General features: G+C 60.5%; 1 protein-coding gene across 1 annotated transcript in view; it reads left to right on the forward strand.

Moving 5' to 3' along the window:
- The window catches only part of RYR3 (ryanodine receptor 3), a 625,867-nt gene that overhangs the window by 197,316 nt on the left and 402,223 nt on the right, over window positions 1-26,328 (forward strand). Inside the window, exon 17 of the mRNA XM_065402721.1 lies at window positions 3,578-3,673. Coding sequence (XP_065258793.1) covers window positions 3,578-3,673 — 96 coding nt within the window. The remainder of the gene's footprint in view (window positions 1-3,577; window positions 3,674-26,328) is intronic.

Here is a 26,328-nt window from a genome sequence, read left to right on the forward strand (position 1 = left end):
AGCAGATTTGACAAAACGCAAAGAGATTTTTAAAAATAGCTACAGCACTCGACCCAAGGCTTAAGCATCTGAAGTGCTGTCCAAAATCTGAGAGGGACGAGATGTGGAGCATGCTTTCAGAAGTCTTAAAAGAGCAACACTCAGATGCGGAAACTACAGAACCCGAACCACCAAAAAGGAAAATCAACCTGCTGGTGGCATCTGACTCAGATAATGAAAATGAACATGCGTCAGTCTGCACTGCTTTGGATTGTTCTCAAGCAGAAACTATCATCAGCATGGAAGCATGTCCTCTAGAATGGTGGTTGAAACATGAAGGGACATATGAATTGTTAGAGCATTTGGCATGTAAATTTCTTGCTACGCCGGCTAGCTTGAAGAGAAAAGAGTACATAGGAAGCAAGCAGCACCCAACCAAGATACATACGTTTGCAGCAACTGCCAAAGATCATGCAAATCTTGGATCAGACTACTCAGTCACATGGGACATTGCAAATCATCTACATTATTGGCTGAAATTCCCACCATCTTGCACAGATGAAAGGATGCCAGCACAATCCCTTTTATAAGAGTTTAACTAGTGGGCAAGCTAATATTCTGGAGAGAGATCTGACTTGTTGGCAGATAGGGGTGGTTTAGTTCTGGAAGCATGGACAGACTCATGTTGCTGTGGTCTGTTTGCTAAAGGTTGATTTAAGCCATAAGGTTTGGAACCAGAAACACACTTCCTCAAAATGCAATGGTCTTTAGATCCTGAATATTGGTATAGGCCCATCTTTATCTTACAGATGAGAATATTCTCTCTCATTTTCCTGAAGAAAAAAAATAATTCACTCCTACTTGGACACCATAAACACATTTTATAAATAAACCACTCAAGCACTGAGTGTTGCATTTCAAGTTTTTCTACTTTTCTAGGTGTGGTGTTTAGTTTTCTCTAGGGCTGTCAAGTGAATAAAAAAATTGTGATTAATTGCACGATTAATCATGCTGTTAAACAATATATTGATTTCTATTACAACACAGACTACAAAGTTTACAGTGCTCACTTTATATTTATTTTTATTACAAATATTTGCACTGTAAAAACAAAAGAAATAGTATTTTTCAGTTCACCTAATACAGGTATTGTAGTGCAATCTCTATCATGAAAGTTGAACTTATGTAGAATTATGTACAAAAAATAATTGTATTCAAAAATAAAACAATGTAAAACTTTCGCGCCTACAAGTTCACTCAGTCCTACTTCAGCCAATCGCTCAGACAAACAAGTTTGGTTACAACTTGCAGGAGATAATGCTGCCAACTTCTTGTTTACAATGTCTGCTCAAGCAAAGACAACTGCACTGGCTGGGCTATCTGAGTAGGTAGGAAGACGGATGCATACCCAAGGACATACTATACAGGGTGCTATCAGAGGGAACAAGAATAACAGGATGTCCCAAACTTTGCTATAAAGACACATGCAAGCGAAATACAAAGGCATTTTAGAAGAAGGACTTGTCGTATAGTGTACTTTTAGATACATTTTTATTTCATTTTTACAAACAAAGCTAGCTCTGGTGCAGAATGATGAGTAAGCTTCTGCCAAAGATTTAGAGCACAGGAAAACAAAGGACAAATGGAGTTTGGGGGAAGAGAAAATTCATGCTGGAGTGGAAGTGTATGCATCCCAATGAAGTCAATGGCAAACTTCCTATTGACTTTAGTAGGGTAAGGATTTTCATACCTTTCATTCAGTCATAATATCACAAATTAGAAAAGAAAGTAGGAAGAAAGCAGAGAAGAAAAGAGCAACCCCAAATTCTTTATTCTTTGTAGTTCTGTAGGACTGCTGTACATCTGCCCCTACCCCCGATATCTAGTATGAAATTTTCTTTCTTAAAAACAGAATACTTGCAGTCTTCATATATTCTATTGTAATAAGGAACAAAAATATATATCAATTATCCACCTTATAATAAAAATCTTTGATAATTGGCTTCAGTGGGCCAATAAAGTATGGCTATTTTTATCTTTGCTTGATGGTGTGTTTGCAGATTAGTGAGCTGTTCTGTGGGGGGGGAAATTAAGAGTTAGTTAATTTCAGTTACATTCAGAAAACAATGCATGTTCTGTGCTGCTGAACAATAATTATTCATTCCATAGCACCTTTTGCTCAGGAGGTGGAGCTAAAGGCCACTTATTTCACCTGGACTTGATCCTGTCCTGCAGCTGCATGGTCTTTTCTCTCCTGGAGATATTTGGGGACAAGTTTTGAAGTGTACAGGCCCCTTGATCATGTGCTGTATATAATAGCTGAATTTAAGGAGGGTGGTAGTTTGTATAACTAATAATGGAGTAGACCACGGTGGGCAGATTTCCACCTTCCCAAGTGGAAGGATAGGTGAAATGCCTCCATGATATTTTACATGCCCTCCCATCTGGACCCTACAGGGGCTTCTCCACAAGCAGGGCCAGCTCCAGGCACCAGCTGAGCAAGCAGGTGCTTGGGGCGGCCAAGGGGAAGGGGCGGCATGTCGGGCTCTTCGGCGGCAATTCGGCGGATGGTCCCTGTCCCTCTCGGAGGGAAGGACCTGCTGCCAAATTGCCGCAGAAGAAGAAGAAAGCGGCACGGTGGAGCTGCCGCCGATCGCGATCGCGTTTTGTTTTGTTTTTTCCCCGCCGCTTGGGGCGGCAAAAACCCTGGAGCCGGCCCTGTCCACAAGTATGGGGTCTGTACTGGGAGCAGAGGGAAACCAGGTGGGTTGTGGGGAGGATTGAGTAGGCTCGGTGTGGGCCTAAGGAGGGGTATGCACAGTGTCTAATGTCTGGCCCCAGATAGATTCTCTGGAGAAGATTGTACAGCCCAGGCATAGTCTCTTTTCCATGGGTCCTATTATACAATGGGATCATGGAAGGGGGTTATAGAGGGGTTGAGATAAAGATACTTCAGTTAATGGACTAATGGTGTGTTCGGATATAGCAAATACTGTTTTCTAAGTACCACTATTACCAGAGTTCTGCTTTATCAAATGGACCACTAACAAACCTCAACTAATGCACAACATTAAGAGTCTGAGATAAATTGTTTTAAGAGTGTATTCATCATTTAAAAGATGTCATGTTTCAAACATTTCAGTTGGATATGTACATTCCCTAACAAAATGGGAGCAGGATGGGAGGAAAAGGTTCTTTATGAATAAAAAGTAGTACAGTCAATTAATATTTTCATGGCTGCCTGTTAGTGTCAGCTGTGATGGCTTAATCAACTAGACAGACACCATCAAATTAATTTCACATAGGCTACTAAGCAGCTATCAAATGGTAACAACGTTTCCTACTGACCTGGGTGGAATTTGGATTAGTAAACTAGATTCCATTACCAGTTTCCTGAGCCAAGTGGTTCAACCCAAATCTAGATGGTTATCTTACTAATAAAAAAATTAAAATATATTTGGTTCATAGGACAAAGGAAGGAGAATTGTGATTTTCATTTGGTTTATCCTAGAGATTATATTAAACTATTTGTATTCAGCACTGGTTGTTAAGACTAATGATAGTTGAACCCTTATATTATCAAACCTTTTTTTTCCAGCTGCCCTCATTCGTGGTAACAGAAATAACTGCACCCAGTTTTCCAATAACCTCGATTGGCTAATCAGTAAATTGGATAGACTAGAATCTTCCTCAGGTAAGACCCATTTTATAAAAATAAGGTGTTGCTATTAATAATTCTATTACATTCTGTAAAAAGGAAAAGTTTTGCTTGAAAAAAATAGTAAGCATCAGAAAACAGCCTTTCTTGCATGAAAATAAAATTAAAGCCCACCTCTCAAATTAACAAAATGTTCTTTTTTAAGTAAATCTCTCAGATTAACACTCTGTTCCTTTTTTAGCCTATCATTTTCATTCTCCTTGCCAGGGGATGTCCTGAAGGCCAAGACAATAACAGGGTTAAAAAAAAACTGGATAAGTTCATGGAACTTAATGGTTATTAGCCAGGATGGACAGGGATGGTGTCCCTAGCCTCTGTTTGACAGAAGCTGGGAATGGGTGATGGGATGGATCACTGATGACTACCTGTTCTGATCATTCCCTCTGTGGCACCTGGCGTTGGCCACTGTTGGAAGACAGGATACTGGGCTAAATGGACCTTTGGTCTGACCCAGTATGGCTGTGCTTATGTTCGAGCCCTCCTCCACTTTTTCCTTCGAATTTTCTTTTTCTTAATTTTCCTAGTAGCATCACAGTCAAAGAACCCTGAAATTAATTAATTAGGCCTGGTACAATCGTATGATTCATAGTAGTGCACAGTGGTTCTATTCCACAGCTACCAAAATAATTGCAAATAGCCTAGGTGCTGTTTATGGCTCAGTCCCAGCAAATAACACCAAGAAAATTGTATACTGTAAAAGGGTTTGCGCCGGGGCTCGACCCTTCAGGACAGGAGGGGAGCCACACCGACTCCCTACTGCACGAATTAAACAGTCCGTTAGCTCAGGACTCAGCCCCTCTGGTCCAGGGGGCTGAGGAAACCACAGTCAAGAACCCAGGCCCTCTGGAACAGGGGCTGGGCAGGCAGGCAGTCACTAAGCTCAGGCCCTTGGATGCAGGGCTGAGCACAAACAGTCAATAAGCCCGGGCCCTTTGTAACTGGGGCTGGGCGAGCGAGTCTATAAGCTCAGGTCCTCTGGAGCAGGGGCTGAGCACAAGTAGGCTATTAGCTCTGGCCTTGGGTCAGGGCTGAGCACAAACAGTCAATCGAGCTCAGGCCCTCGGTAGCAGGGGCTGAGCACAAGCAGTCAATAAGCTCTGGCCCTTGGAGGCAGGGCGGAGCACAGATAGTCAATTTAGCTCAGGCCCTCTGGAGCAGGGGCTGGGCACAGATAGTCAATTTAGCTCAGGCCCTCTGGAGCAGGGGCTGAGCACAAGCAGTCAATAAGCTCAGGCCCTTTTCAGCAGGGGCTGAGCACACACAGTCTATAAGCTCTGGCCCTTGGAGGCAGGGCGGAGCACAAATAGTTAATTTAGCTCAGGTCCTCTGGAGCAGGGGCTGAGCACAAGCAGTCAATAAGCTCAGGCCCTTTTCAGCAGGGGCTGAGCACACACAGTCTATAAGCTCTGGCCCTTGGAGGCAGGGCGGAGCACAAATAGTTAATTTAGCTCAGGTCCTCTGGAGCAGGGGCTGAGCACAAGCAGTCAATAAGCTCAGGCCCTCTGTAGCAGGGGCTGAGCAGACCGGTAGTCCCTTAGCTCTGGCCCTGGGTCAGGGCGGAGCACCAATAGTTAGTTTAGCTCAGGCCCTCTGCAGCAGGGGCTGAGCACAAGCAGTCAATAAGCTCAGGCCTCTGTAGCCGGGGCTGAGCACACAGGCAGTTTAGGAGCTCTGGCCCTGGGTCAGGGCGGAGCACAAGCAGGCAATTGGCCTAGGCAGGTAAGGGACTCAGGTTCCTACCTGCGTTGGGTGAGGGGGAAGCCTGCCACCCGTGTGTAGGGGTGGCAGGGGGGGACACAGGCCCACCCACTCCACTGTGTCCCAGCCCGGGGCCCTAGCAGCGATTAGTGTCGCTGCCGGTCAGTGGGGTATCCTGACCGAAACACACTGCCATGGGCTCATAGGCCTCTGTAGCCTGACTGGGGTCGGCTACCCCCGGGCTACTTCCATTATCCCCCTCAGGGCCTACCTCGTCTGTGGCACCGGCTGCGGTCCAGTCCATCAGTGGGGCCTCCTCTCGGCCGGGGCTTGGCGGCAGGTCTGGTAGCTCTGTAGGGAAATCCGGCCACTGGTCCTCGGGCGGTTCCTCCGGATAACAACAGGGCGGGAAGGATTCTGGCGGGGCCTCTCCTTCAGGGTTGCTGTGGGGGAGTTCCACGGGCGCTTCCCAGCGACGGGAGCGGACGGGCTCTGGCGGCTCCTCCTCGTAATGAGCTCGGGGCAGCTCCGGCCAGCTACGGCATCCACCTCGGGCCTCCGAGGTATCCTGGCGGGGAGCTCCCGACCGCACGTCTGCTCCCTGCGGTGGCCGGCGCCTGACTGAGCTCTGGCTGCCGGCCTTTATACTTCCTGTCCCGCCCCTTGACTTCCGGGGGGCGGGGACAGGCGGCGGTGGCTCCGCCCACTTGGGTGTTTGCGCCGGGGCTCCCTCTTCAGGACAGGAGGGGAGCCACACCGACTCACTACACACCCCCCCCCTCAAGACTGGCTCCCGCATACCGGGGCCAGGCCCGTCCAGTTCCCCCAGGCGCGACAGGAAGTCCGCGTTCGCATGGTCCTTGCCAGCCCGATGCTGTACGGTAAACGCATAGGGCTGCAAGGCCAGATACCAACGCATAATGCGCGCATTGTTGTCTTTCATCCGCATCAGCCACCGGAGGGGGGCATGGTCCGTGACCAGAGTGAACGGGGCCCCGAGGAGGTAAAAGCGGAGAGCATCGCAGGCCCATTTCACGGCAAGGGCTTCTTTTTCCACAACCGCGTAATTCTTCTCCCGGGGGAACAGCTTCCTGCTGAGATATAGCACGGGGTGGTCCCTTCCGTCCACCTCTTGGGATAAGACTGCTCCCAGCCCTACCTCGGAGGCGTCAGTCTGCAGGATGAACGGGCGATTGAAGTCCGGGCTGTATAGAACCGGCTCCTGGCAGAGGCACTTCTGAAGCGTCCGGAATGCGGCCTCACACTCTGGGGTCCACTGTACCTGCCGGGGCCGGTCTTTAGTCAGGAGCCCCGTTAAGGGCGCCGCTATGGAGGCGAACTGAGGAACAAACCGTCGGTAGTAGCCCGCGAGGCCCAGGAATTGCCGAACGTGCCGTTTGGTCGTCGGGGTGGGGCAGTCCAGAAGGGCCTGGACCTTGCCCACGAGGGGTTTGACGCAGCCGCCCCCAACCGTATAGCCGAGGTATGTGGTTTCCTTCCAGGCTATACGGCACTTCTTGGGGTTGGCGGTCAGGCCCGCTTGTCGTAGGGACCTCATGACTGCCGCGACCCGGGGCAGATGGTCTTCCCAGCGGCGACTATAAATGACTACGTCATCGAGGTAGGCTGCCGCATACTCCTGATGGGGCTGTAGGAGATGGTCCATCAGTCTCTGGAAGGTGGCAGGGGCTCCATGGAGACCGAACGGCATCCGCGTAAACTGGTATAGCCCAGTCGGGGTGGCAAAGGCGGTTTTCTCCTTCGAAGCTTCGTCGAGGGGGATTTGCCAATAGCCCTTGCTGAGGTCGAGGGTGGTAATAAACTGGGCCTCCCCCAGGCGGCCCAGTAACTCGTCTACGCGGGGCATCGGGTAGGCGTCGAAGCGGGAAACGGCGTTTACTCTCCGAAAGTCGATACAAAAACGGCGGGTGCCGTCTGGCTTGGGCACCAGGACCACTGGGCTGCGCCACTCGCTCTGAGACGGCTCAATGACGCCCAGAGCAAGCATGGCCCTTACCTCTTCCTCAACCTCTTCGCGCACTCTATATGGCAGGGGTCGGGTCGTCTCCCGAATCACCTTCCCAGGCTCGGTCAAGATCGAGTGCTTGACCAGGGAGGTGTAACCTGGCACTGCAGTAAAGGTTTTTTTGAAGGCCTGCAGGAGGCAGTTGGCCTGTTTGAGCTGCTCCTCGGTAAGCGAGTCGCCTAGCAGGGGTAGCGGGTCGCCATCTGTTGCGGGCACACGGGGTCCCAGTTCCGGCTCGGGTGGGTACGGGTTGATTAAGAGGCCCTCCCGGTCATGCCACCGCTTCAGCAGGTTCACGTGGTACCGTTGTGCCTCCTTGCGTTTACCCGGCTGCTGTACCTCATAGGTGACGGGACCCACCTTGCGCACAACGTTGTATGGTCCTTGCCAGCGGGCTAACAACTTCGATTCACTAGACGGTAAGAGGAGTAGGACTCGGTCCCCGGGTTGAAATTCTCGGTCTTGGGCGCCCTGGTTATAATTCCGCTCCTGGCGCTCCTGAGCCGCCCTCAAGTTCTCGCGCGCCAGGGCGCCGGCCTGAGTCAGGTACCCCTGTAGCTGGAGAACGTACTGTAAGAGGCCTTGGGCGGGGGAGGCCGACTCTTCCCAGGTTTCGCGCATCAGGTCCAAAAGACCCCGTGGCCTGCGTCCATAGAGTAGTTCAAACGGGGAGAACTTCGTTGAAGCTTGCGGAACTTCGCGGACGGCTAACAGCAGGGGTGGCAGGAACTGGTCCCAGTGGCGAAGGTCCTCTGCAGGGAACTTCCGCAACATCCCTTTTAGAGTGCGGTTAAACCGCTCTACTAGCCCATCCGTCTGCGGGTGGTAGACGGAGGTGCGGAGTTGTTTGATGCCTAAGATGGCACAAACCTGACGTAACAGTCGGGACGTGAAGTTCGTGCCCTGGTCGGTTAGAACCTCCCTAGGCAGTCCCACCCGTGCAAAGATCTTCACGAGTTCCCCCGCGATGGTCCGGGCGGTGATATTCCGCAGAGGAATGGCCTCCGGAAACCGGGATGCATAGTCCACCAGCACCAAAATGTATTTGAATCCCGCGGCGCTTTTCGGGAGCGGGCCCACGAGGTCCATAGCGACCCGTTCAAAGGGAGTCTCCATCAACGGCATGGGGACCAGGGGCGCCTTGGGTATCCCGGGCGGAGCAACCAACTGGCAGTCGGGGCAGGAGGCGCAATATCTCTTCACCTCTGGATAGATTCCCGGCCAGAAGAAGCGCGTCAGGATCCGAGCCAGGGTCTTCTCCTGGCCCAGGTGTCCGGCGGCCGGCACATCATGGGCTAACTTCATTACGGCCCGCCGGTGGCACAGAGGCACCATTAGCTGGGTCCGCGGTTCCCGGGTACGGGGATCACGGTCCACGCGGTAGAGCCGGTCTCGGCGCAGCTCGAAATGGGGCCACCGATTAGCTTGCTGGGGGTCCGTGACACTCCCGTCCACGGCGGCGAGCTGTTCGTAACAACTGCGAAGGGTCGGGTCTTCCCGTTGGTCCCGACAGAAGTCGGTGTCGAAGCGGGGCTGAGGGGTAGGCTCCGGCTGCGGCCCCGCCTCGTCCGTGCCGTTCGCCTCGGGCGCTGAGTCCTGCTCGGGGTTCTCAGGGGAGGGCCCCAACCTATCGGCCTCCAGGGCCGGCGTGGGACGAAGGACCTCCTCGAAGGCCGGCCAGTCGCGACCCAGGATCACTGGGTATGCGAGGTGTGGAGCGACGCCAACCACCAGACTCCGAGTGACCCCCCCGATAGTCAGGGACACCCGGGCACTGGGGTAGGGTCGGACGTCTCCGTGGATACACTGTAAATAGACCCATCCCAGATGGGTATCGCTCGGCGGTACCAGTTCCTTTCGGACCAATGTCTGTCCACAGCCTGAGTCAATCAACGCCTGGGTACTTCTTCCCCCGACGGTCGCCGGGATCGTCAGCTTGCGGTTCAGGGCTGGCCGGGCCCGATTCTGGCCCGCCCATACTTGTGCATAACTACATTCCATTTCTGGACAGTCTCGCTGGAGGTGCCCCATTTTTCCACAGCCGAAACAGGGGCCGAGTTCAAGCCGCCTGCTCCGGGGTCCCCCTCGACTCGGGCTCCGGGGGGGGCTCCGCCGAGCCCTTGGGGGCCCCTGGCCCGGGACCGGTAGCCCTGTCCGAGGGGTCGACTCCGGATGCCGGACACGGGGCTCGCGGCGGGACTCGGGCCGGGGTTCGGGGCGCCTTGGTTCGCTCGGGGGGGTCCCCTTCTTTTCGCCGCGGGCGGGTTCGGATCCTGTGTTGGGGCGTCGGACGATGGGACCCACTGCATTTTCGGCGGCGAGGAAATCCTCCATCAGCGATACGGCGAGGGCCAGCGTCGCCGGCCGGTGGCGGAGCACCCAGGCCCGTCCCCGGGAGGGTAGAGTGTATATAAACTGTTCTAATATAACCTGTTCGGTTACTTCCTCCGCCGTCCGGGTGTCTGGCTGCAGCCACCGCCTGCAGGCCTCTTTTAGGGCCTGGGCCACCAACCGTGGTCGGGCTCCGGGAGGGTAAGTCTGACTCCGGAACCGTTGTCGGAAGGTCTCCGGACTGACGTCGAGAGCGTCCAGTATGGCGGCCTTCACTTGGTCGTAGTCCCGGGCTTCCTCGGCCGCCAGTCCGCGGTAGGCCACCTGGGCTGCCCCAGTCAGATAGGGGGCCAAGAGGGTAGCCCATTGGTCCCTGGTCCACCCGGCGACGATGGCTACCCGCTCGAAAGTGACCAGGAAAGCCTCGGGGTCATCGTCCGGGCCCATCTTGGTCAAACGAAGGGGAGCAGACAAACGCGGCATCCCCGCAGCCTCCCCCACTGGCCCCGTCCCGGTGTGGGGGGGCGTAACCAGCAGCTGTTGCAGCTGGTTCCCCAACTGCTGGATCAACTGCTGTTGTTGCTCCAGCTGAGCCGTGTGTTGCTCCTGCTGGAGCTGGAGATGGGCGGCATCTCGCTGCTGCTGCTGGGCGAGCTGAGCGGTCTGCTGTTGCTGCTGCTGCAGTAGCTGGGCCGTCTGCTGCCGCTCCTGGCTCTCCGTCAATAACTGAAATAGACGCTCCATATCCATATCTGGGTGAAGCGGGGGGAGGACAACGGCCGCTCCCCTTCTAGCCCCTTCTCACAGGGGCAGGGGCTCGCAGGCCCCACGTTGGGCGCCACGTGTAAAAGGGTTTGCGCCGGGGCTCGACCCTTCAGGACAGGAGGGGAGCCACACCGACTCCCTACTGCACGAATTAAACAGTCCGTTAGCTCAGGACTCAGCCCCTCTGGTCCAGGGGGCTGAGGAAACCACAGTCAAGAACCCAGGCCCTCTGGAACAGGGGCTGGGCAGGCAGGCAGTCACTAAGCTCAGGCCCTTGGATGCAGGGCTGAGCACAAACAGTCAATAAGCCCGGGCCCTTTGTAACTGGGGCTGGGCGAGCGAGTCTATAAGCTCAGGTCCTCTGGAGCAGGGGCTGAGCACAAGTAGGCTATTAGCTCTGGCCTTGGGTCAGGGCTGAGCACAAACAGTCAATCTAGCTCAGGCCCTCGGTAGCAGGGGCTGAGCACAAGCAGTCAATAAGCTCTGGCCCTTGGAGGCAGGGCGGAGCACAGATAGTCAATTTAGCTCAGGCCCTCTGGAGCAGGGGCTGGGCACAGATAGTCAATTTAGCTCAGGCCCTCTGGAGCAGGGGCTGAGCACAAGCAGTCAATAAGCTCAGGCCCTTTTCAGCAGGGGCTGAGCACACACAGTCTATAAGCTCTGGCCCTTGGAGGCAGGGCGGAGCACAAATAGTTAATTTAGCTCAGGTCCTCTGGAGCAGGGGCTGAGCACAAGCAGTCAATAAGCTCAGGCCCTTTTCAGCAGGGGCTGAGCACACACAGTCTATAAGCTCTGGCCCTTGGAGGCAGGGCGGAGCACAAATAGTTAATTTAGCTCAGGTCCTCTGGAGCAGGGGCTGAGCACAAGCAGTCAATAAGCTCAGGCCCTCTGTAGCAGGGGCTGAGCAGACCGGTAGTCCCTTAGCTCTGGCCCTGGGTCAGGGCGGAGCACCAATAGTTAGTTTAGCTCAGGCCCTCTGCAGCAGGGGCTGAGCACAAGCAGTCAATAAGCTCAGGCCTCTGTAGCCGGGGCTGAGCACACAGGCAGTTTAGGAGCTCTGGCCCTGGGTCAGGGCGGAGCACAAGCAGGCAATTGGCCTAGGCAGGTAAGGGACTCAGGTTCCTACCTGCGTTGGGTGAGGGGGAAGCCTGCCACCCGTGTGTAGGGGTGGCAGGGGGGGACACAGGCCCACCCACTCCACTGTGTCCCAGCCCGGGGCCCTAGCAGCGATTAGTGTCGCTGCCGGTCAGTGGGGTATCCTGACCGAAACACACTGCCATGGGCTCATAGGCCTCTGTAGCCTGACTGGGGTCGGCTACCCCCGGGCTACTTCCATTATCCCCCTCAGGGCCTACCTCGTCTGTGGCACCGGCTGCGGTCCAGTCCATCAGTGGGGCCTCCTCTCGGCCGGGGCTTGGCGGCAGGTCTGGTAGCTCTGTAGGGAAATCCGGCCACTGGTCCTCGGGCGGTTCCTCCGGATAACAACAGGGCGGGAAGGATTCTGGCGGGGCCTCTCCTTCAGGGTTGCTGTGGGGGAGTTCCACGGGCGCTTCCCAGCGACGGGAGCGGACGGGCTCTGGCGGCTCCTCCTCGTAATGAGCTCGGGGCAGCTCCGGCCAGCTACGGCATCCACCTCGGGCCTCCGAGGTATCCTGGCGGGGAGCTCCCGACCGCACGTCTGCTCCCTGCGGTGGCCGGCGCCTGACTGAGCTCTGGCTGCCGGCCTTTATACTTCCTGTCCCGCCCCTTGACTTCCGGGGGGCGGGGACAGGCGGCGGTGGCTCCGCCCACTTGGGTGTTTGCGCCGGGGCTCCCTCTTCAGGACAGGAGGGGAGCCACACTGACTCACTACAGGGAGGGATCGGTCGCCTGGTGCTGGAGCTCCTGCACCCTTCTCCCTCCTTCCCTCCCTGGCCCTCTGCTGCTGCTGCTGCTGCTGCTGCGTGAGTGAGTGAGTGCGGAGGGGGGGGCCTTGCCGGCCTGCCCCCCCCCTCGCCTCCGGAGGGAGAAGCACCGGCCCCCCCGACACCAACACCGACACCATCTGGGGGCCCACCTGCTCGCTGGCTTGCTTGTTTGCCTGCCTGCCTGCCTGCCTGTTTGCCTGGCCGGACGCCTGACGCTCACTGCTGTTCCTGTGTGGGAGCCGCTGCCTCCGTCGCGGAGTCGGAGGAGACTAGGTTCCTGATTCGGGAGATTGTGGAGGGGATTGCTTAAGTTGTTGAGTGACTTTGCCATCTTTGCTCCTGGGGTGGTGCTGCCTCCAGTCGCGTTCGGAGGGTGGACGGAACTGAGCCTCTCGCTCGTAATTCCTCGGAGTGGAAGCCATCGTGTGCTAGGACGCTCTGAGGTCGGCTCGAGATCCTTTTGTCCTGTCCCCTGGAGCGGACTGTGGAGTGTGGACGGTACTGAGCCTCCCGCTCGTAATTCCTCGGAGTGGGAGCCATCGCGTGCCAAGAAACTCTGAGGTCGACTTGGGATCCTTCTGTCCCGTCCCCTGTATTGCAGGGAGCGCGGGGAGGGGCGCGGTGCCCCCCCCCCCTTCGTCCATCTGCTCCCCCTCTGCCACCACCCCCACCGCCGACAACCCCTCCACCGTCCCGCGTGTCGCCTGGACCTGCTCTTCGTTCCTCGGCGGGGCTGTTTGCCCCCCCCGCCCTCTTCCACCGTCCGGGACTGTTTGTTTACAGCAGTGAGCGGCAGGACCTCCGCTTCACGAGCGCTGTGGGTGCACCTTTCCCCCCCCCCCGCTGCGTTTAGTTGGGGGGATCCCCTCCCTGTAGCCCCCCGTTTATCCCGCCCCCCCCTTTTTTCGGCCCCTTCGGTTTGTTCTTTTGGTGCTCCTTCCCCCCCTCCCCTTCCCCCATTCCCCCCCCCCACGGTTTCTAGCCTGCTGGCTGTGTTCTCGGCCTTGTCCTTGAATTGCAGCTGGCTGAAGTTTTTGCAGTTGGCTGGGAATTTGTTTATATTCCTGGGCCGCTGCTCTGTTTCCCCCCCCCCCTTTCCCCCCGCGCGCGCTCGTGTCGCCCCCCCCTTTTCTGCACTGTTTTTGCCCCCTTATATTGTTGTTATAGTTTCCCCCCCCCCCCCCCCAACAGTGTAGCCGGAGGAGCCGGCATTCTCCCAGAGGCGCCCTCCTCCCCTCTCTGTAGCTTTCTAGGAGGGTGTGGTTAGGCCCCTCCCCCCTCCTCTTCCCCTTTTTCCCCGCCCCGTTTGCAGCTGAAGGTTGTTATGGCGGGGGACTCTGCTTCTGGTTTATTCCCTGCCCCTCCCCCCGCCACCACCCCTGCCCCTGCCCGTGTTCTTGCCCCTGTCCCGCTCTCTTCCTCTGCCCTGTTGCCCCCGCCCGCCCCGGTGACCGGCCCCTTGGCCGGCCCTGCCCTAGACAACGCCGCTGCCACGGCTGCCTCTTCCACCGGCAGGAAGGGCCAGGGGAAGAAGAAGGGCAAGGGCCCCGCCCGTGGGACCAAGCCTCCTGCGGGCGGGGCTGCGATCCCCGCCACGGCCTCGACATCGGCCGCGGCCCCTCCCTCTCCTGCCGTCCCTTTCACCGGCTCTGAGAGCGCTACCTCTCGAGCCCACAGAGCGTACGCCCAGGTGGCCGCCGCCCCTCCGCGTACCGCTGCACCTTCCGCCCCGACCGCTGCCTCCGGACCCATCTCTGGCGACCTGGGCCCCTTCCCCTCGCTAACTAGGAGGCATGGCATCCGCTGCCACCTTGTGCCTGCCTCGCCCCATATCGAGACCTACGTGCGGGCGTTGGCGAGGGTGGTGGGGCCCACGGCCATCGTGGCGGCTTCCAAAATGTATGGGAAGGCCGTGTTCTTCCTGGCATCGGAGGCCGCCGCGCAGGAGGCGGTGGAAAGAGGCCTGGCGGTGGGAGGTGTGTTTGTTCCTTTGGAACCCTTGGAGGACCTGGGCGTACGGGTGGTCTTGACCTCCGTTCCGCCCTACCTCCCCAACGCCGCCCTGTTGCCTGCCCTCTCCGCCATGGGGAAGCCCATTTCTATTTTAAACCCTCTCTCGTTGGGCTGTAAAGACCCCACCCTCCGTCACATCCTGTCGTTCCGCCGGCAGGTCCAGCTCCAGCTGCCGCCGGCGGCGGGTGCCGGAGCGGTGCTCGAGGGGTCCTTCCTGGTGCCCTACCACGGGGCCCACTATCGGGTGCACTATTCGACGGGGGAGGCCCGGTGCTTCCTCTGCCGAGCGCCGGGGCATGTCCGGAGAGACTGTCCCCTGGCCCGATCTGGAAGGGCGTCCGAGACCCCCGGGGCCCGAGCGGGTGCCGGCCCTATCGTCGCTGACGATCCTAGCGGTTCGGCCACTGCTGCTACCGCCGCTCCTCCTCCTTTTGCCGTGACTCCCGCTCTGGCCGCGGAGACAGCTGAGCGGGCGGGCCTTGCCGTCGACAACCCTGGATCGGCGAGACATGTGGGGGAGCAAGCGGGACGGCTTTTGCCAGCCGCGGGGCGGAGCCCGCCCCAGGGGGAGGTTTCCCCTCTCCCTGATGGCCCTTTGCCCCTACCACCCCGAGCCGACCCCGCCCCTGCTGACCAGCCCTCCACCTCCTCTTCCACCTCAGGGGGCTGGGTGACCGTCCGGGGGAAGCGCAGAGCCCACAGATCGCAGGCTCTCTCCCTTCCCTCCGATGAGGAGGGAGAGCTAAACCCCCGAAAGATGTTGCGGGGGGCCGCAGTTGCTGGTTCTGGTAACGCGCCCCCGGACGGTGCCCAGCAGGAAGCGCTGGCCATGGAGACCGTAGATGCCGTGGCAGCGGCTAGGGAACCTTCTCTTCCTATCGTTGAGCCTCCACCTGAGGTGGCTTCAGTGGCGGTTTCCCCGGTCCTTGCTTCGTCCGTGCCTCCCACCACCACCGCCGATGCCGGGGCGGCTTTCGTCCCTGTGTCTGGCGGGGAGGACGCCGGGGCCGGGGGGACCGCTTTCGCCTCCTTTTTTGATGAGATCGAGGCCCTGGGTTTGACACCGGTTACCCAAGGGGAGGACGCTCTTCCACCGGTGGGCCCCGATCCGGGTGTTGATTTAGTCCCGCCTCCCCCTCCTACTCCCGGTTCTGCCACCCCCGGATTAGTTTTGGGGGAACCCTTGGCCCTACCTGCCAGCCCGGCCGCGACTACCGTCTCGTGCACAGCCGCCGAGCCCCTAGGGGCGACAGCTGTTGCTACGCAGCCGGTTCTTGCCCCCGATCCCGCCCTTTCCACCTTACCTGCCCTGCCTGCTAGTCCGGCCGCGCCTACCGTCTCGTGCACAGCCGCCGAGCCCCTTGGGGCGACGGCTGTTGCTGAGCAGCCGGTTTTTGCCCCTGATCCCACCCCTTCTACCTTACCTGCCCCTGAAGCTTCCCCTGTCCCTGCTGCTCCCGTTGGTTTGGCAGCGGGTGAAGGGGAGCCCGTTCCGGTCCCTGGTCCTACCCCCTCTTCTGTTCAGCTTCCTGTTTTTGTTCCCGAGGTGTCTTCTCCTGCCACCTCGGGTCCCCCTGCTACCCCCGGGGTTGTCGCGTTTCCGTTGCCTACGGACGACCCTCGGGGAGCAGCTTTTGTTTTTCCCCTTCCCGCCACTGTGGGGGCTGTGTTGTTTTCTCAACCGCCCTCTCCTCTGCCGGGACTGGGGACGAGCAGCCCGGCACAGCAGCGCCGGGGCTCGGCCCCTTGTTTGTCCGTCCGCGAGGACCCTTCCGGGGCCCTGCCGGAGGTCGGCGGCGGCTCGGCCGCTGCCTCCCCCTCCGCGCTGCGGGATGAGCTGCGCCTCTTTTTATCAGATTTCCGTGGTTCCCAGGGTAAGGTGCCGATGGCCCTTCGGCGCTGGGGGGACTTCCATCTCGTTCTTCAGGCCGTGAGGGCGCTTTTGGGGGAGGGGCGAGGGTCCGATCGGCGGGACTTCGCGGCCTACCGGCGGGCCCGCAGATTCCGCGACTCCTTGTTGGCCTTCGGGGTCGAGCATGGAATCTTGCGAGGCCCGCTGGAGGCTGTCGATCCCTCTGCCAGTGAGGATCTGCCCCAGCCCTCAGCATGACGGTCACCACGTTTGCTTCGTTGAACGCCCGGGGCTGTAGGGTGGGTTTTCGCAGGAGCCAGGTGCTCTCCTTCCTTCGTGAGGGGGGGTACTCTGTGATTTTCCTGCAGGAGACCCACGCGGCCCCGGCTGTCGAGGCTAGCTGGCGGCTGGAGTGGGGTGACGGGGTTTATTTTAGCCACCTTAGCGCCCACTCGGCTGGGGTGGCCACCCTGTTCTCCCCGGGGCTGCGGCCTGAGGTGCTGGGGGTCACCGAGGTCGTGCCGGGCCGCCTGCTGCACGTCCGGGCCCGCGTGGAGGGGCTGGTTTTGAATTTGGTCAACGTTTATGCCCCGAACAAGGGCCCGGAGCGTGTGCCTTTTTTTAAGCAGGCGGCGGCCTTCCTCGGCACTCTGGATTCTAGCGAGTGCCTGGTCCTGGGAGGGGACTTTAATACCACCCTCGAGGACCAGGATCGCTCCGGGATTGAGACTTCCCAGGCGGCCGCGGGCGTCCTCAGGGAGATTGTAGACCATCACTCCCTGGTGGACGTCTGGCGCGAACACCACCCGGACGATGATACCACCTTCACCTATGTCCGGGTGGAGGACGACCGGTCGCGTCACTCCCGGTTGGACCGAATCTATCTGTCCCGCTTTCATCTGGCCCAGGCCCACGCCTCCAGCGTTCGGCCGGCCCCGTTCTCGGATCACCATTTGGTGACCGTGACGGCCTCTCTCAGTTCTGAGCGGCCGGGGCCGGCCTATTGGCATTTTAATAATAGTTTGCTGGAGGACGTGGGCTTCGTGGCTTCCTTCCGGGTGTTCTGGATAGCCTGGCGGGAGCAGCGGCGCGCCTTTCCCTCGGCGCGGCGGTGGTGGGACGTGGGGAAGGTCCGTGCGCGGCTCTTCTGCCGGAACTACACCCGGGGCGCCAGCCGGCGAAGGGGTGCGCTGATAGGGCAGTTGGAGCGGGAGGTCTTGGAGTTAGAGAGGCGTCTGGCCTCCGGCCCCGAGGATCCATCCCTCTGCGCGGCGTACCGGGAGAAGCGGGAGGAGCTCCGGGCCCTGGAAGATCACCGAGCCCGGGGCGCGTTTGTTCGATCCCGCATCCGTCTCCTTCGGGAGATGGATCGTGGCTCCCGCTTCTTCTACGCCCTGGAGAAAAGGAGGGGGGCCAAAAAGCATGTCACCTGCCTCCTGGCGGAGGACGGCTCCCCCCTCACGGATCCGGAGGAGATGCGTGGCAGGGCCAGGGCCTTCTACGCCGCTCTTTTCTCCCCGGATCCGACCGACGCTGAGGCCCGCAGGGTGCTCTGGACCGAGCTCCCGACGGTCGGCGCGGGCGACCGAGACCGGCTGGAGTTGCCTCTCTCCCTAGCCGAGTTCTCGGCAGCCCTCCAGCTCATGCCCACTAACAAGTCGCCGGGCATGGATGGGCTGACCGTGGAATTCTACCGCGTGTTCTGGGATGTCCTCGGCCCGGACCTCGTTACCGTCTGGGCCGAGTCCTTGCAGGGCGGGGTCCTCCCTCTCTCGTGCCGGCGAGCTGTGCTCGCCCTGTTGCCGAAGAAGGGGGACCTTCGCGATTTACGGAATTGGCGTCCCCTCTCGCTCCTCAGCACGGACTATAAGGTCGTAGCGAAAGCCATCTCGCTGCGGCTGGGGTCCGTGCTGGCGGACGTGGTCCATCCTGACCAGACCTACACCGTCCCGGGCCGTAGTATCTTTAATAACTTGTACTTGGTCCGGGACCTGTTAGAGCTGGGGCGTAGGGATGGTCTGTCGTTCGCCCTCCTGTCCCTGGACCAGGAGAAGGCGTTCGACAGGATGGACCACGGGTATCTCCTGGGCACCCTGCGGGCGTTCGGCTTCGGGCCCCTGTTTGTGACTTTTCTCCAGGTGCTGTACGCCAAGGCGGAGTGTCTGGTCAGGCTCAACTGGACCCTGACCGAGCCGGTCAGCTTCGGGCGAGGAGTGCGGCAGGGGTGCCCCCTCTCGGGCCAGCTGTACGCTCTGGCGATCGAGCCCTTCCTCTGCCTCCTCCGTCGGAGGTTGGCGGGGTTGGTGCTCCGGGAGCCGGAGATGCGGCTGGTCCTGTCGGCGTACGCCGACGACGTGCTCCTCGTGGTCCAGGACCCGGAGGATCTGGTGCGGGTGGAGGCCTGCCAGGGCGTTTATTCGGCGGCCTCCTCCGCCAGGGTCAACTGGGTCAAGAGCTCTGGCCTGGTGGTCGGGGACGGGTGGCGGGCGAGCTCCCTCCCACCCGCGCTTCAAGCCATCCGGTGGAGCGCGGGTCCGCTGCTTTATCTTGGCGTTTACCTTTCCGCCACGCATCCTTCTCCGCCGGAGAACTGGCAGGATTTGGAGGCCAGGGTGGGTGAGCGGCTGCGGAGATGGACGGGACTGCTCCGGTGTCTCTCCCTGCGAGGGAGGGCGCTGGTGCTGAACCAGCTCGTCCTGTCCATGCTCTGGCACCGGCTCAACACCCTGAGCCCGGCCCCGGGGATCCTGGCCAGACTCCAGAGGTTAGCCCTGGAGTTTTTCTGGCCGGGACTGCACTGGGTCTCTGCGGGGGTTTTGAGTCTTCCCCTGGAGAAGGGGGGACAGGGCCTGATCTGCCTTCGTAGCCAGGTCCATGTCTTCCGCCTCCAGGCCCTGCAGAGGCTCCTTTATGGTGCGGGTAGTCCGGCATGGAGCACGTTGGCGCACGCCTTCCTCCGCCGCCTTCGAGGGCTCCGCTACGACCGGCAGCTCCTTTTTCTTCACCCGAGAGGTCTTCCGCGTGACCTCTCGGAGCTGCCGGTCTTCTACCAGGACATTCTCCGGACATGGAAGCTTTTTTCGGCGACCAGGTCCACTGTGGCCACCGAGGGCGCAGATCTCCTCGCGGAGCCCCTGCTACACAATCCTGCTCTCCGTGTGCAGGTGGCGGAGTCACCCTCGGTGAGCCGGAGGTTGATCCTGGCGGGAATCACTAGGGTCGGAGACCTCCTGGACTATGCCGGAGGGGACTGGGTGGATCCCCGTGCGCTTGGTCGGCGCATGGGGCTCTCCACCCTCACGACCCCTCTGCGTGTGCTCCAGGAGGTAGGCGCTGCACTGTCACCTCCCGCTATCAGCTTTTTGTGGCGGGCCCTGCGGGAGGGCGTTCCCCGCCCACCCCTCACCCCGGGCCCTCCGGATCTTTTTATTGGGCCCCTGCTCCGTGAGCCCCCCCAGCTCCCACGATCCCATAATCCGAGCCAGCTGCATGCTCTGCAGCCGGTCCGGTTTCGAACCGCGCCCAGAGACCACCTGTACACGCTCGTGCTCCACACGTTGCATTTTCTCACCCTCGTGTCCCGCCCCGACACCAAGTGGCGGGACTATTTGATACCTGTGGAGAGTGAGAAACCCCGGTGGGCCAGTCTTTATTCCACCTTGGTTCCACGACCCGCCGGGGATGTTGGTTGGCGGCTCCTTCACGGAGCCGTGGGCACGGGCGTGTACTTAGCGAGGTTCACCCCCATTCCCGAAGCCTGCCCATTTTGTGGCATACGGGAGACCCTGGCGCATGCCTACCTTGAGTGCGCCAGGCTGCAGCCCCTGTTCCGGCTCCTCCAGAACCTCTTGTTGAGGTTCTGGCTGCATTTTTCCCCTCACTTGTTTATTTATGCTCACCCTATTCGTGGCCCCACGAAGTCGCGGGACCTCCTCGTCAACCTCTTCCTGGCTCTAGCCAAGCTTACCATCTATAATACCAGGGAGAAGATGTTGGCCGAGGGGGTGCTCTGCGACTGTGAGGCCTACTTTCGTACCTTTTTGGTTTCACGTCTCCGAGCGGAGTTCCACTGGGCAGCGTCCGCTGGCTCCCTTGCCTCCTTTGAGGAGCAGTGGGCGCTGTCCGGGGTTCTTTGCTCGGTGTCCCCATTTGGTTTACTGATTTTGAACCTTTGATTGTCACCTCACTTCCTGTTTTTTTATTAGTTGTCCCACGGAATTACTTGGTTCTGGGTCCAGTGGTCCCTCCCGCTAAGTTGGGGGAGGGGCCTTTAGCAGTGGGCGGGTGAACCCGCCCACCTCCCGGTCAACCAATATGGACTCACTACAGGGAGGGATCGGTCGCCTGGTGCTGGAGCTCCTGCACCCTTCTCCCTCCTTCCCTCCCTGGCCCTCTGCTGCTGCTGCTGCTGCTGCTGCGTGAGTGAGTGAGTGCGGAGGGGGGGGCCTTGCCGGCCTGCCCCCCCCCTCGCCTCCGGAGGGAGAAGCACCGGCCCCCCCGACACCAACACCGACACCATCTGGGGGCCCACCTGCTCGCTGGCTTGCTTGTTTGCCTGCCTGCCTGCCTGCCTGTTTGCCTGGCCGGACGCCTGACGCTCACTGCTGTTCCTGTGTGGGAGCCGCTGCCTCCGTCGCGGAGTCGGAGGAGACTAGGTTCCTGATTCGGGAGATTGTGGAGGGGATTGCTTAAGAACTGTGTTTTGTTGAGTGACTTTGCCATCTTTGCTCCTGGGGTGGTGCTGCCTCCAGTCGCGTTCGGAGGGTGGACGGAACTGAGCCTCTCGCTCGTAATTCCTCGGAGTGGAAGCCATCGTGTGCTAGGACGCTCTGAGGTCGGCTCGAGATCCTTTTGTCCTGTCCCCTGGAGCGGCCTGTGGAGTGTGGACGGTACTGAGCCTCCCGCTCGTAATTCCTCGGAGTGGGAGCCATCGCGTGCCAAGAAACTCTGAGGTCGACTTGGGATCCTTCTGTCCCGTCCCCTGTATTGCAGGGAGCGCGGGGAGGGGCGCGGTGCCCCCCCCCCTTCGTCCATCTGCTCCCCCTCTGCCACCACCCCCACCGCCGACAACCCCTCCACCGTCCCGCGTGTCGCCTGGACCTGCTCTTCGTCCCTCGGCGGGGCTGTTTGCCCCCCCCGCCCTCTTCCACCGTCCGGGACTGTTTGTTTACAGCAGTGAGCGGCAGGACCTCCGCTTCACGAGCGCTGTGGGTGCACCTCCCCCCCCCCCCCCTGCTGCGTTTAGTTGGGGAGGTCCCCTCCCTGTAGCCCCCCGTTTATCCCGCCCCCCCCCTTTTTTTTTCGGCCCCTTCGGTTTGTTCTTTTGGTGCTCCTTCCCCCCCTCCCCTTCCCCCATTCCCCCCCCCCACGGTTTCTAGCCTGCTGGCTGTGTTCTCGGCCTTGTCCTTGAATTGCAGCTGGCTGAAGTTTTTGCAGTTGGCTGGGAATTTGTTTATATTCCTGGGCCGCTGCTCTGTTTTCCCCCCCCCCTTTCCCCCGCGCGCGCTCGTGTCCCTGTTTTGTTGCGCCCCCCCCCCTTTTGCATTGTTTTTGCCCCCTTATGTTGTTGTTATAGTTTCCCCCCCCCCCAATAGTGTAGCCGGAGGAGCCGGCATTCCCCCAGAGGCGCCCTCCTCCCCTTTCTGTAGCTTTCTAGGAGGGTGTGGTTAAGCCCCTCCCCCCTCTCCCCCTTTTTCCCCGCCCCGTTTGCAGCTGCTGGTTGTTATGGCGGGGGACTCTGCTTCTGGTTCATTCCCTGCCCCTCCCCCCGCCACCACCCCTGCCCCTGCCCGTGTTCTTGCCCCTGTCCCGCTCTCTTCCTCTGCCCTGTTGCCCCCGCCCGCCCCGGTGACCGGCCCCTTGGCCGGCCCTGCCCTAGACAACGCCGCTGCCACGGCTGCCTCTTCCAACGGCAGGAAGGGCCAGGGGAGGAAGAAGGGCAAGGGCCCCGCCCGTGGGACCAAGCCTCCTGCGGGCGGGGCTGCGATCCCCGCCACGGCCTCGACATCGGCCGCGGCCCCTCCCTCTCCTGCCGTCCCTTTCACCGGCTCTGAGAGCGCTACCTCTCGAGCCCACAGAGCGTACGCCCAGGTGGCCGCCGCCCCTCCGCGTACCGCTGCACCTTCCGCCCCGACCGCTGCCTCCGGACCCATCTCTGGCGACCTGGGCCCCTTCCCCTCGCTAACTAGGAGGCATGGCATCCGCTGCCACCTTGTGCCTGCCTCGCCCCATATCGAGACCTACGTGCGGGCGTTGGCGAGGGTGGTGGGGCCCACGGCCATCGTGGCGGCTTCCAAAATGTATGGGAAGGCCGTGTTCTTCCTGGCATCGGAGGCCGCCGTGCAGGAGGCGGTGGAAAGAGGCCTGGCGGTGGGAGGCGTGTTTGTTCCTTTGGAACCCTTGGAGGACCTGGGCGTACGGGTGGTCTTGACCTCCGTTCCGCCCTACCTCCCCAACGCCGCCCTGTTGCCTGCCCTCTCCGCCATGGGGAAGCCCATTTCTATTTTAAACCCTCTTTCGTTGGGCTGTAAAGACCCCACCCTCCGTCACATCCTGTCTTTCCGCCGGCAGGTCCAGCTCCAGCTGCCGCCGGCAGCGGGTGCCGGAGCGGTGCTCGAAGGGTCCTTCCTGGTGCCCTACCACGGGGCCCACTATCGGGTGCACTATTCGACGGGGGAGGCCCGGTGCTTCCTCTGCCGAGCGCCGGGGCATGTCCGGAGAGACTGTCCCCTGGCCCGATCTGGAAGGGCGTCCGAGACCCCCGGGGCCCGAGCGGGTGCCGACCCTATCGTCGCTGACGATCCTAGCGGTTCGGCCACTGCTGCTACCGCCGCTCCTCCTCCTTTTGCCGTGACTCCCGCTCTGGCCGCGGAGACAGCTGAGCGGGCGGGCCTTGCCGTCGCCAACCCTGGATCGGCGAGGCATGTGGGGGAGCGAGCGGGACGGCTTTTGCCAGCCGCGGGGCGGAGCCCGCCCCAGGGGGAGGTTTCCCCTCTCCCTGATGGCCCTTTGCCCCTGCCACCCCGAGCCGACCCCGCCCCTGCTGACCAGCCCTCCACCTCCTCTTCCACCTCAGGGGGCTGGGTGACCGTCCGGGGGAAGCGCAGAGCCCACAGATCGCAGGCTCTCTCCCTTCCCTCCGATGAGGAGGGAGAGCTAAACCCCCGAAAGATGTTGCGGGGGGCCGCGGTTGCTGGTTCTGGTAACGCGCCCCCGGACGGTGCCCAGCAGGAAGCGCTGGCCATGGAGACCGTAGATGCCGTGGCAGCGGCTAGGGAACCTTCTGTTCCTATCGTTGAGCCTCCACCTGAGGTGGCTTCGGTGGCGGTTTCCCCGGTCCTTGCTTTGTCCGTGCCTCCCACCACCACCGCCGATGCCGGGGCGGCTTTCGTCCCTGTGTCTGGCGGGGAGGACGCCGGGGCCGGGGGGACCGCTTTCGCCTCCTTTTTTGATGAGATCGAGGCCCTGGGTTTGACCCCGGTTACCCAAGGGGAGGACGCTCTTCCACCGGTGGGCCCCGATCCGGGTGTTGATTTAGTCCCGCCTCCCCCTCCTACTCCCGGTTCTGCCACCCCCGGATTAGTTTTGGGGGAACCCTTGGCCCTACCTGCCAGCCCGGCCGCGACTACCGTCTCGTGCACAGCCGCCGAGCCCCTAGGGGCGACAGCTGTTGCTACGCAGCCGGTTCTTGCCCCCGATCCCGCCCTTTCCACCTTACCTGCCCTGCCTGCTAGTCCGGCCGCGCCTACCGTCTCGTGCACAGCCGCCGAGCCCCTTGGGGCGACGGCTGTTGCTGAGCAGCCGGTTTTTGCCCCTGATCTCACCCCTTCTACCTTACCTGCCCCTGAAGCTTCCCCTGTCCCTGCTGCTCCCGTTGGTTTGGCAGCGGGTGAAGGGGAGCCCGTTCCGGTCCCTGGTCCTACCCCCTCTTCTGTTCAGCTTCCTGTTTTTGTTCCCGAGGTGTCTTCTCCTGCCACCTCGGGTCCCCCTGCTACCCCCGGGGTTGTCGCGTTTCCGTTGCCTACGGACGACCCTCGGGGAGCAGCTTTTGTTTTTCCCCTTCCCGCCACTGTGGGGGCTGTGTTGTTTTCTCAACCGCCCTCTCCTCTGCCGGGACTGGGGACGAGCAGCCCGGCGCAGCAGCGCCGGGGCTCGGCCCCTTGTTTGTCCGTCCGCGAGGACCCTTCCGGGGCCCTGCCGGAGGTCGGCGGCGGCTCGGCCGCTGCCTCCCCCTCCGCGCTGCGGGATGAGCTGCGCCTCTTTTTATCAGATTTCCGTGGTTCCCAGGGTAAGGTGCCGATGGCCCTTCGGCGCTGGGGGGACTTCCATCTCGTTCTTCAGGCCGTGAGGGCGCTTTTGGGGGAGGGGCGAGGGTCCGATCGGCGGGACTTCGCGGCCTACCGGCGGGCCCGCAGATTCCGCGACTCCTTGTTGGCCTTCGGGGTCGAGCATGGAATCTTGCGAGGCCCGCTGGAGGCTGTCGATCCCTCTGCCAGTGAGGATCTGCCCCAGCCCTCAGCATGATGGTCACCACGTTTGCTTCGTTGAACGCCCGGGGCTGTAGGGTGGGTTTTCGCAGGAGCCAGGTGCTCTCCTTCCTTCGTGAGGGGGGGTACTCTGTGATTTTCCTGCAGGAGACCCACGCGGCCCCGGCTGTCGAGGCTAGCTGGCGGCTGGAGTGGGGTGACGGGGTTTATTTTAGCCACCTTAGCGCCCACTCGGCTGGGGTGGCCACCCTGTTCTCCCCGGGGCTGCGGCCTGAGGTGCTGGGGGTCACCGAGGTCGTGCCGGGCCGCCTGCTGCACGTCCGGGCCCGCGTGGAGGGGCTGGTTTTGAATTTGGTCAACGTTTATGCCCCGAACAAGGGCCCGGAGCGCGTGCCTTTTTTTAAGCAGGCGGCGGCCTTCCTCGGCACTCTGGATTCTAGCGAGTGCCTGGTCCTGGGAGGGGACTTTAATACCACCCTCGAGGACCAGGATCGCTCCGGGATTGAGACTTCCCAGGCGGCCGCGGGCGTCCTCAGGGAGATTGTAGACCATCACTCCCTGGTGGACGTCTGGCGCGAACACCACCCGGACGATGATACCACCTTCACCTATGTCCGGGTGGAGGACGACCGGTCGCGTCACTCCCGGTTGGACCGAATCTATCTGTCCCGCTTTCATCTGGCCCAGGCCCACGCCTCCAGCGTCCGGCCGGCCCCGTTCTCGGATCACCATTTGGTGACCGTGACGGCCTCTCTCAGTTCTGAGCGGCCGGGGCCGGCCTATTGGCATTTTAATAATAGTTTGCTGGAGGACGTGGGCTTCGTGGCTTCCTTCCGGGTGTTCTGGATAGCTTGGCGGGAGCAGCGGCGCGCCTTTCCCTCGGCGCGGCGGTGGTGGGACGTGGGGAAGGTCCGTGCGCGGCTCTTCTGCCGGAACTACACCCGGGGCGCCAGCCGGCGAAGGGGTGCGCTGATAGGGCAGTTGGAGCGGGAGGTCTTGGAGTTAGAGAGGCGTCTGGCCTCCGGCCCCGAGGATCCATCCCTCTGCGCGGCGTACCGGGAGAAGCGGGAGGAGCTCCGAGCCCTGGAAGATCACCGAGCCCGGGGCGCGTTTGTTCGATCCCGCATCCGTCTCCTTCGGGAGATGGATCGTGGCTCCCGCTTCTTCTACGCCCTGGAGAAAAGGAGGGGGGCCAAAAAGCATGTCACCTGCCTCCTGGCGGAGGACGGCTCCCCCCTCACGGATCCGGAGGAGATGCGTGGCAGGGCCAGGGCCTTCTACGCCGCTCTTTTCTCCCCGGATCCGACCGACGCTGAGGCCCGCAAGGTGCTCTGGACCGAGCTCCCGACGGTCAGCGCGGGCGACCGAGACCGGCTGGAGTTGCCTCTCTCCCTAGCCGAGTTCTCGGCAGCCCTCCAGCTCATGCCCACTAACAAGTCGCCGGGCATGGATGGGCTGACCGTGGAATTCTACCGCGTGTTCTGGGATGTCCTCGGCCCGGACCTCGTTACCGTCTGGGCCGAGTCCTTGCAGGGCGGGGTCCTCCCTCTCTC

This window comes from Emys orbicularis, chromosome 4 (genome assembly GCF_028017835.1).
Source record: "Emys orbicularis isolate rEmyOrb1 chromosome 4, rEmyOrb1.hap1, whole genome shotgun sequence".
NCBI classification, from domain to species: domain Eukaryota; kingdom Metazoa; phylum Chordata; order Testudines; family Emydidae; genus Emys; species Emys orbicularis.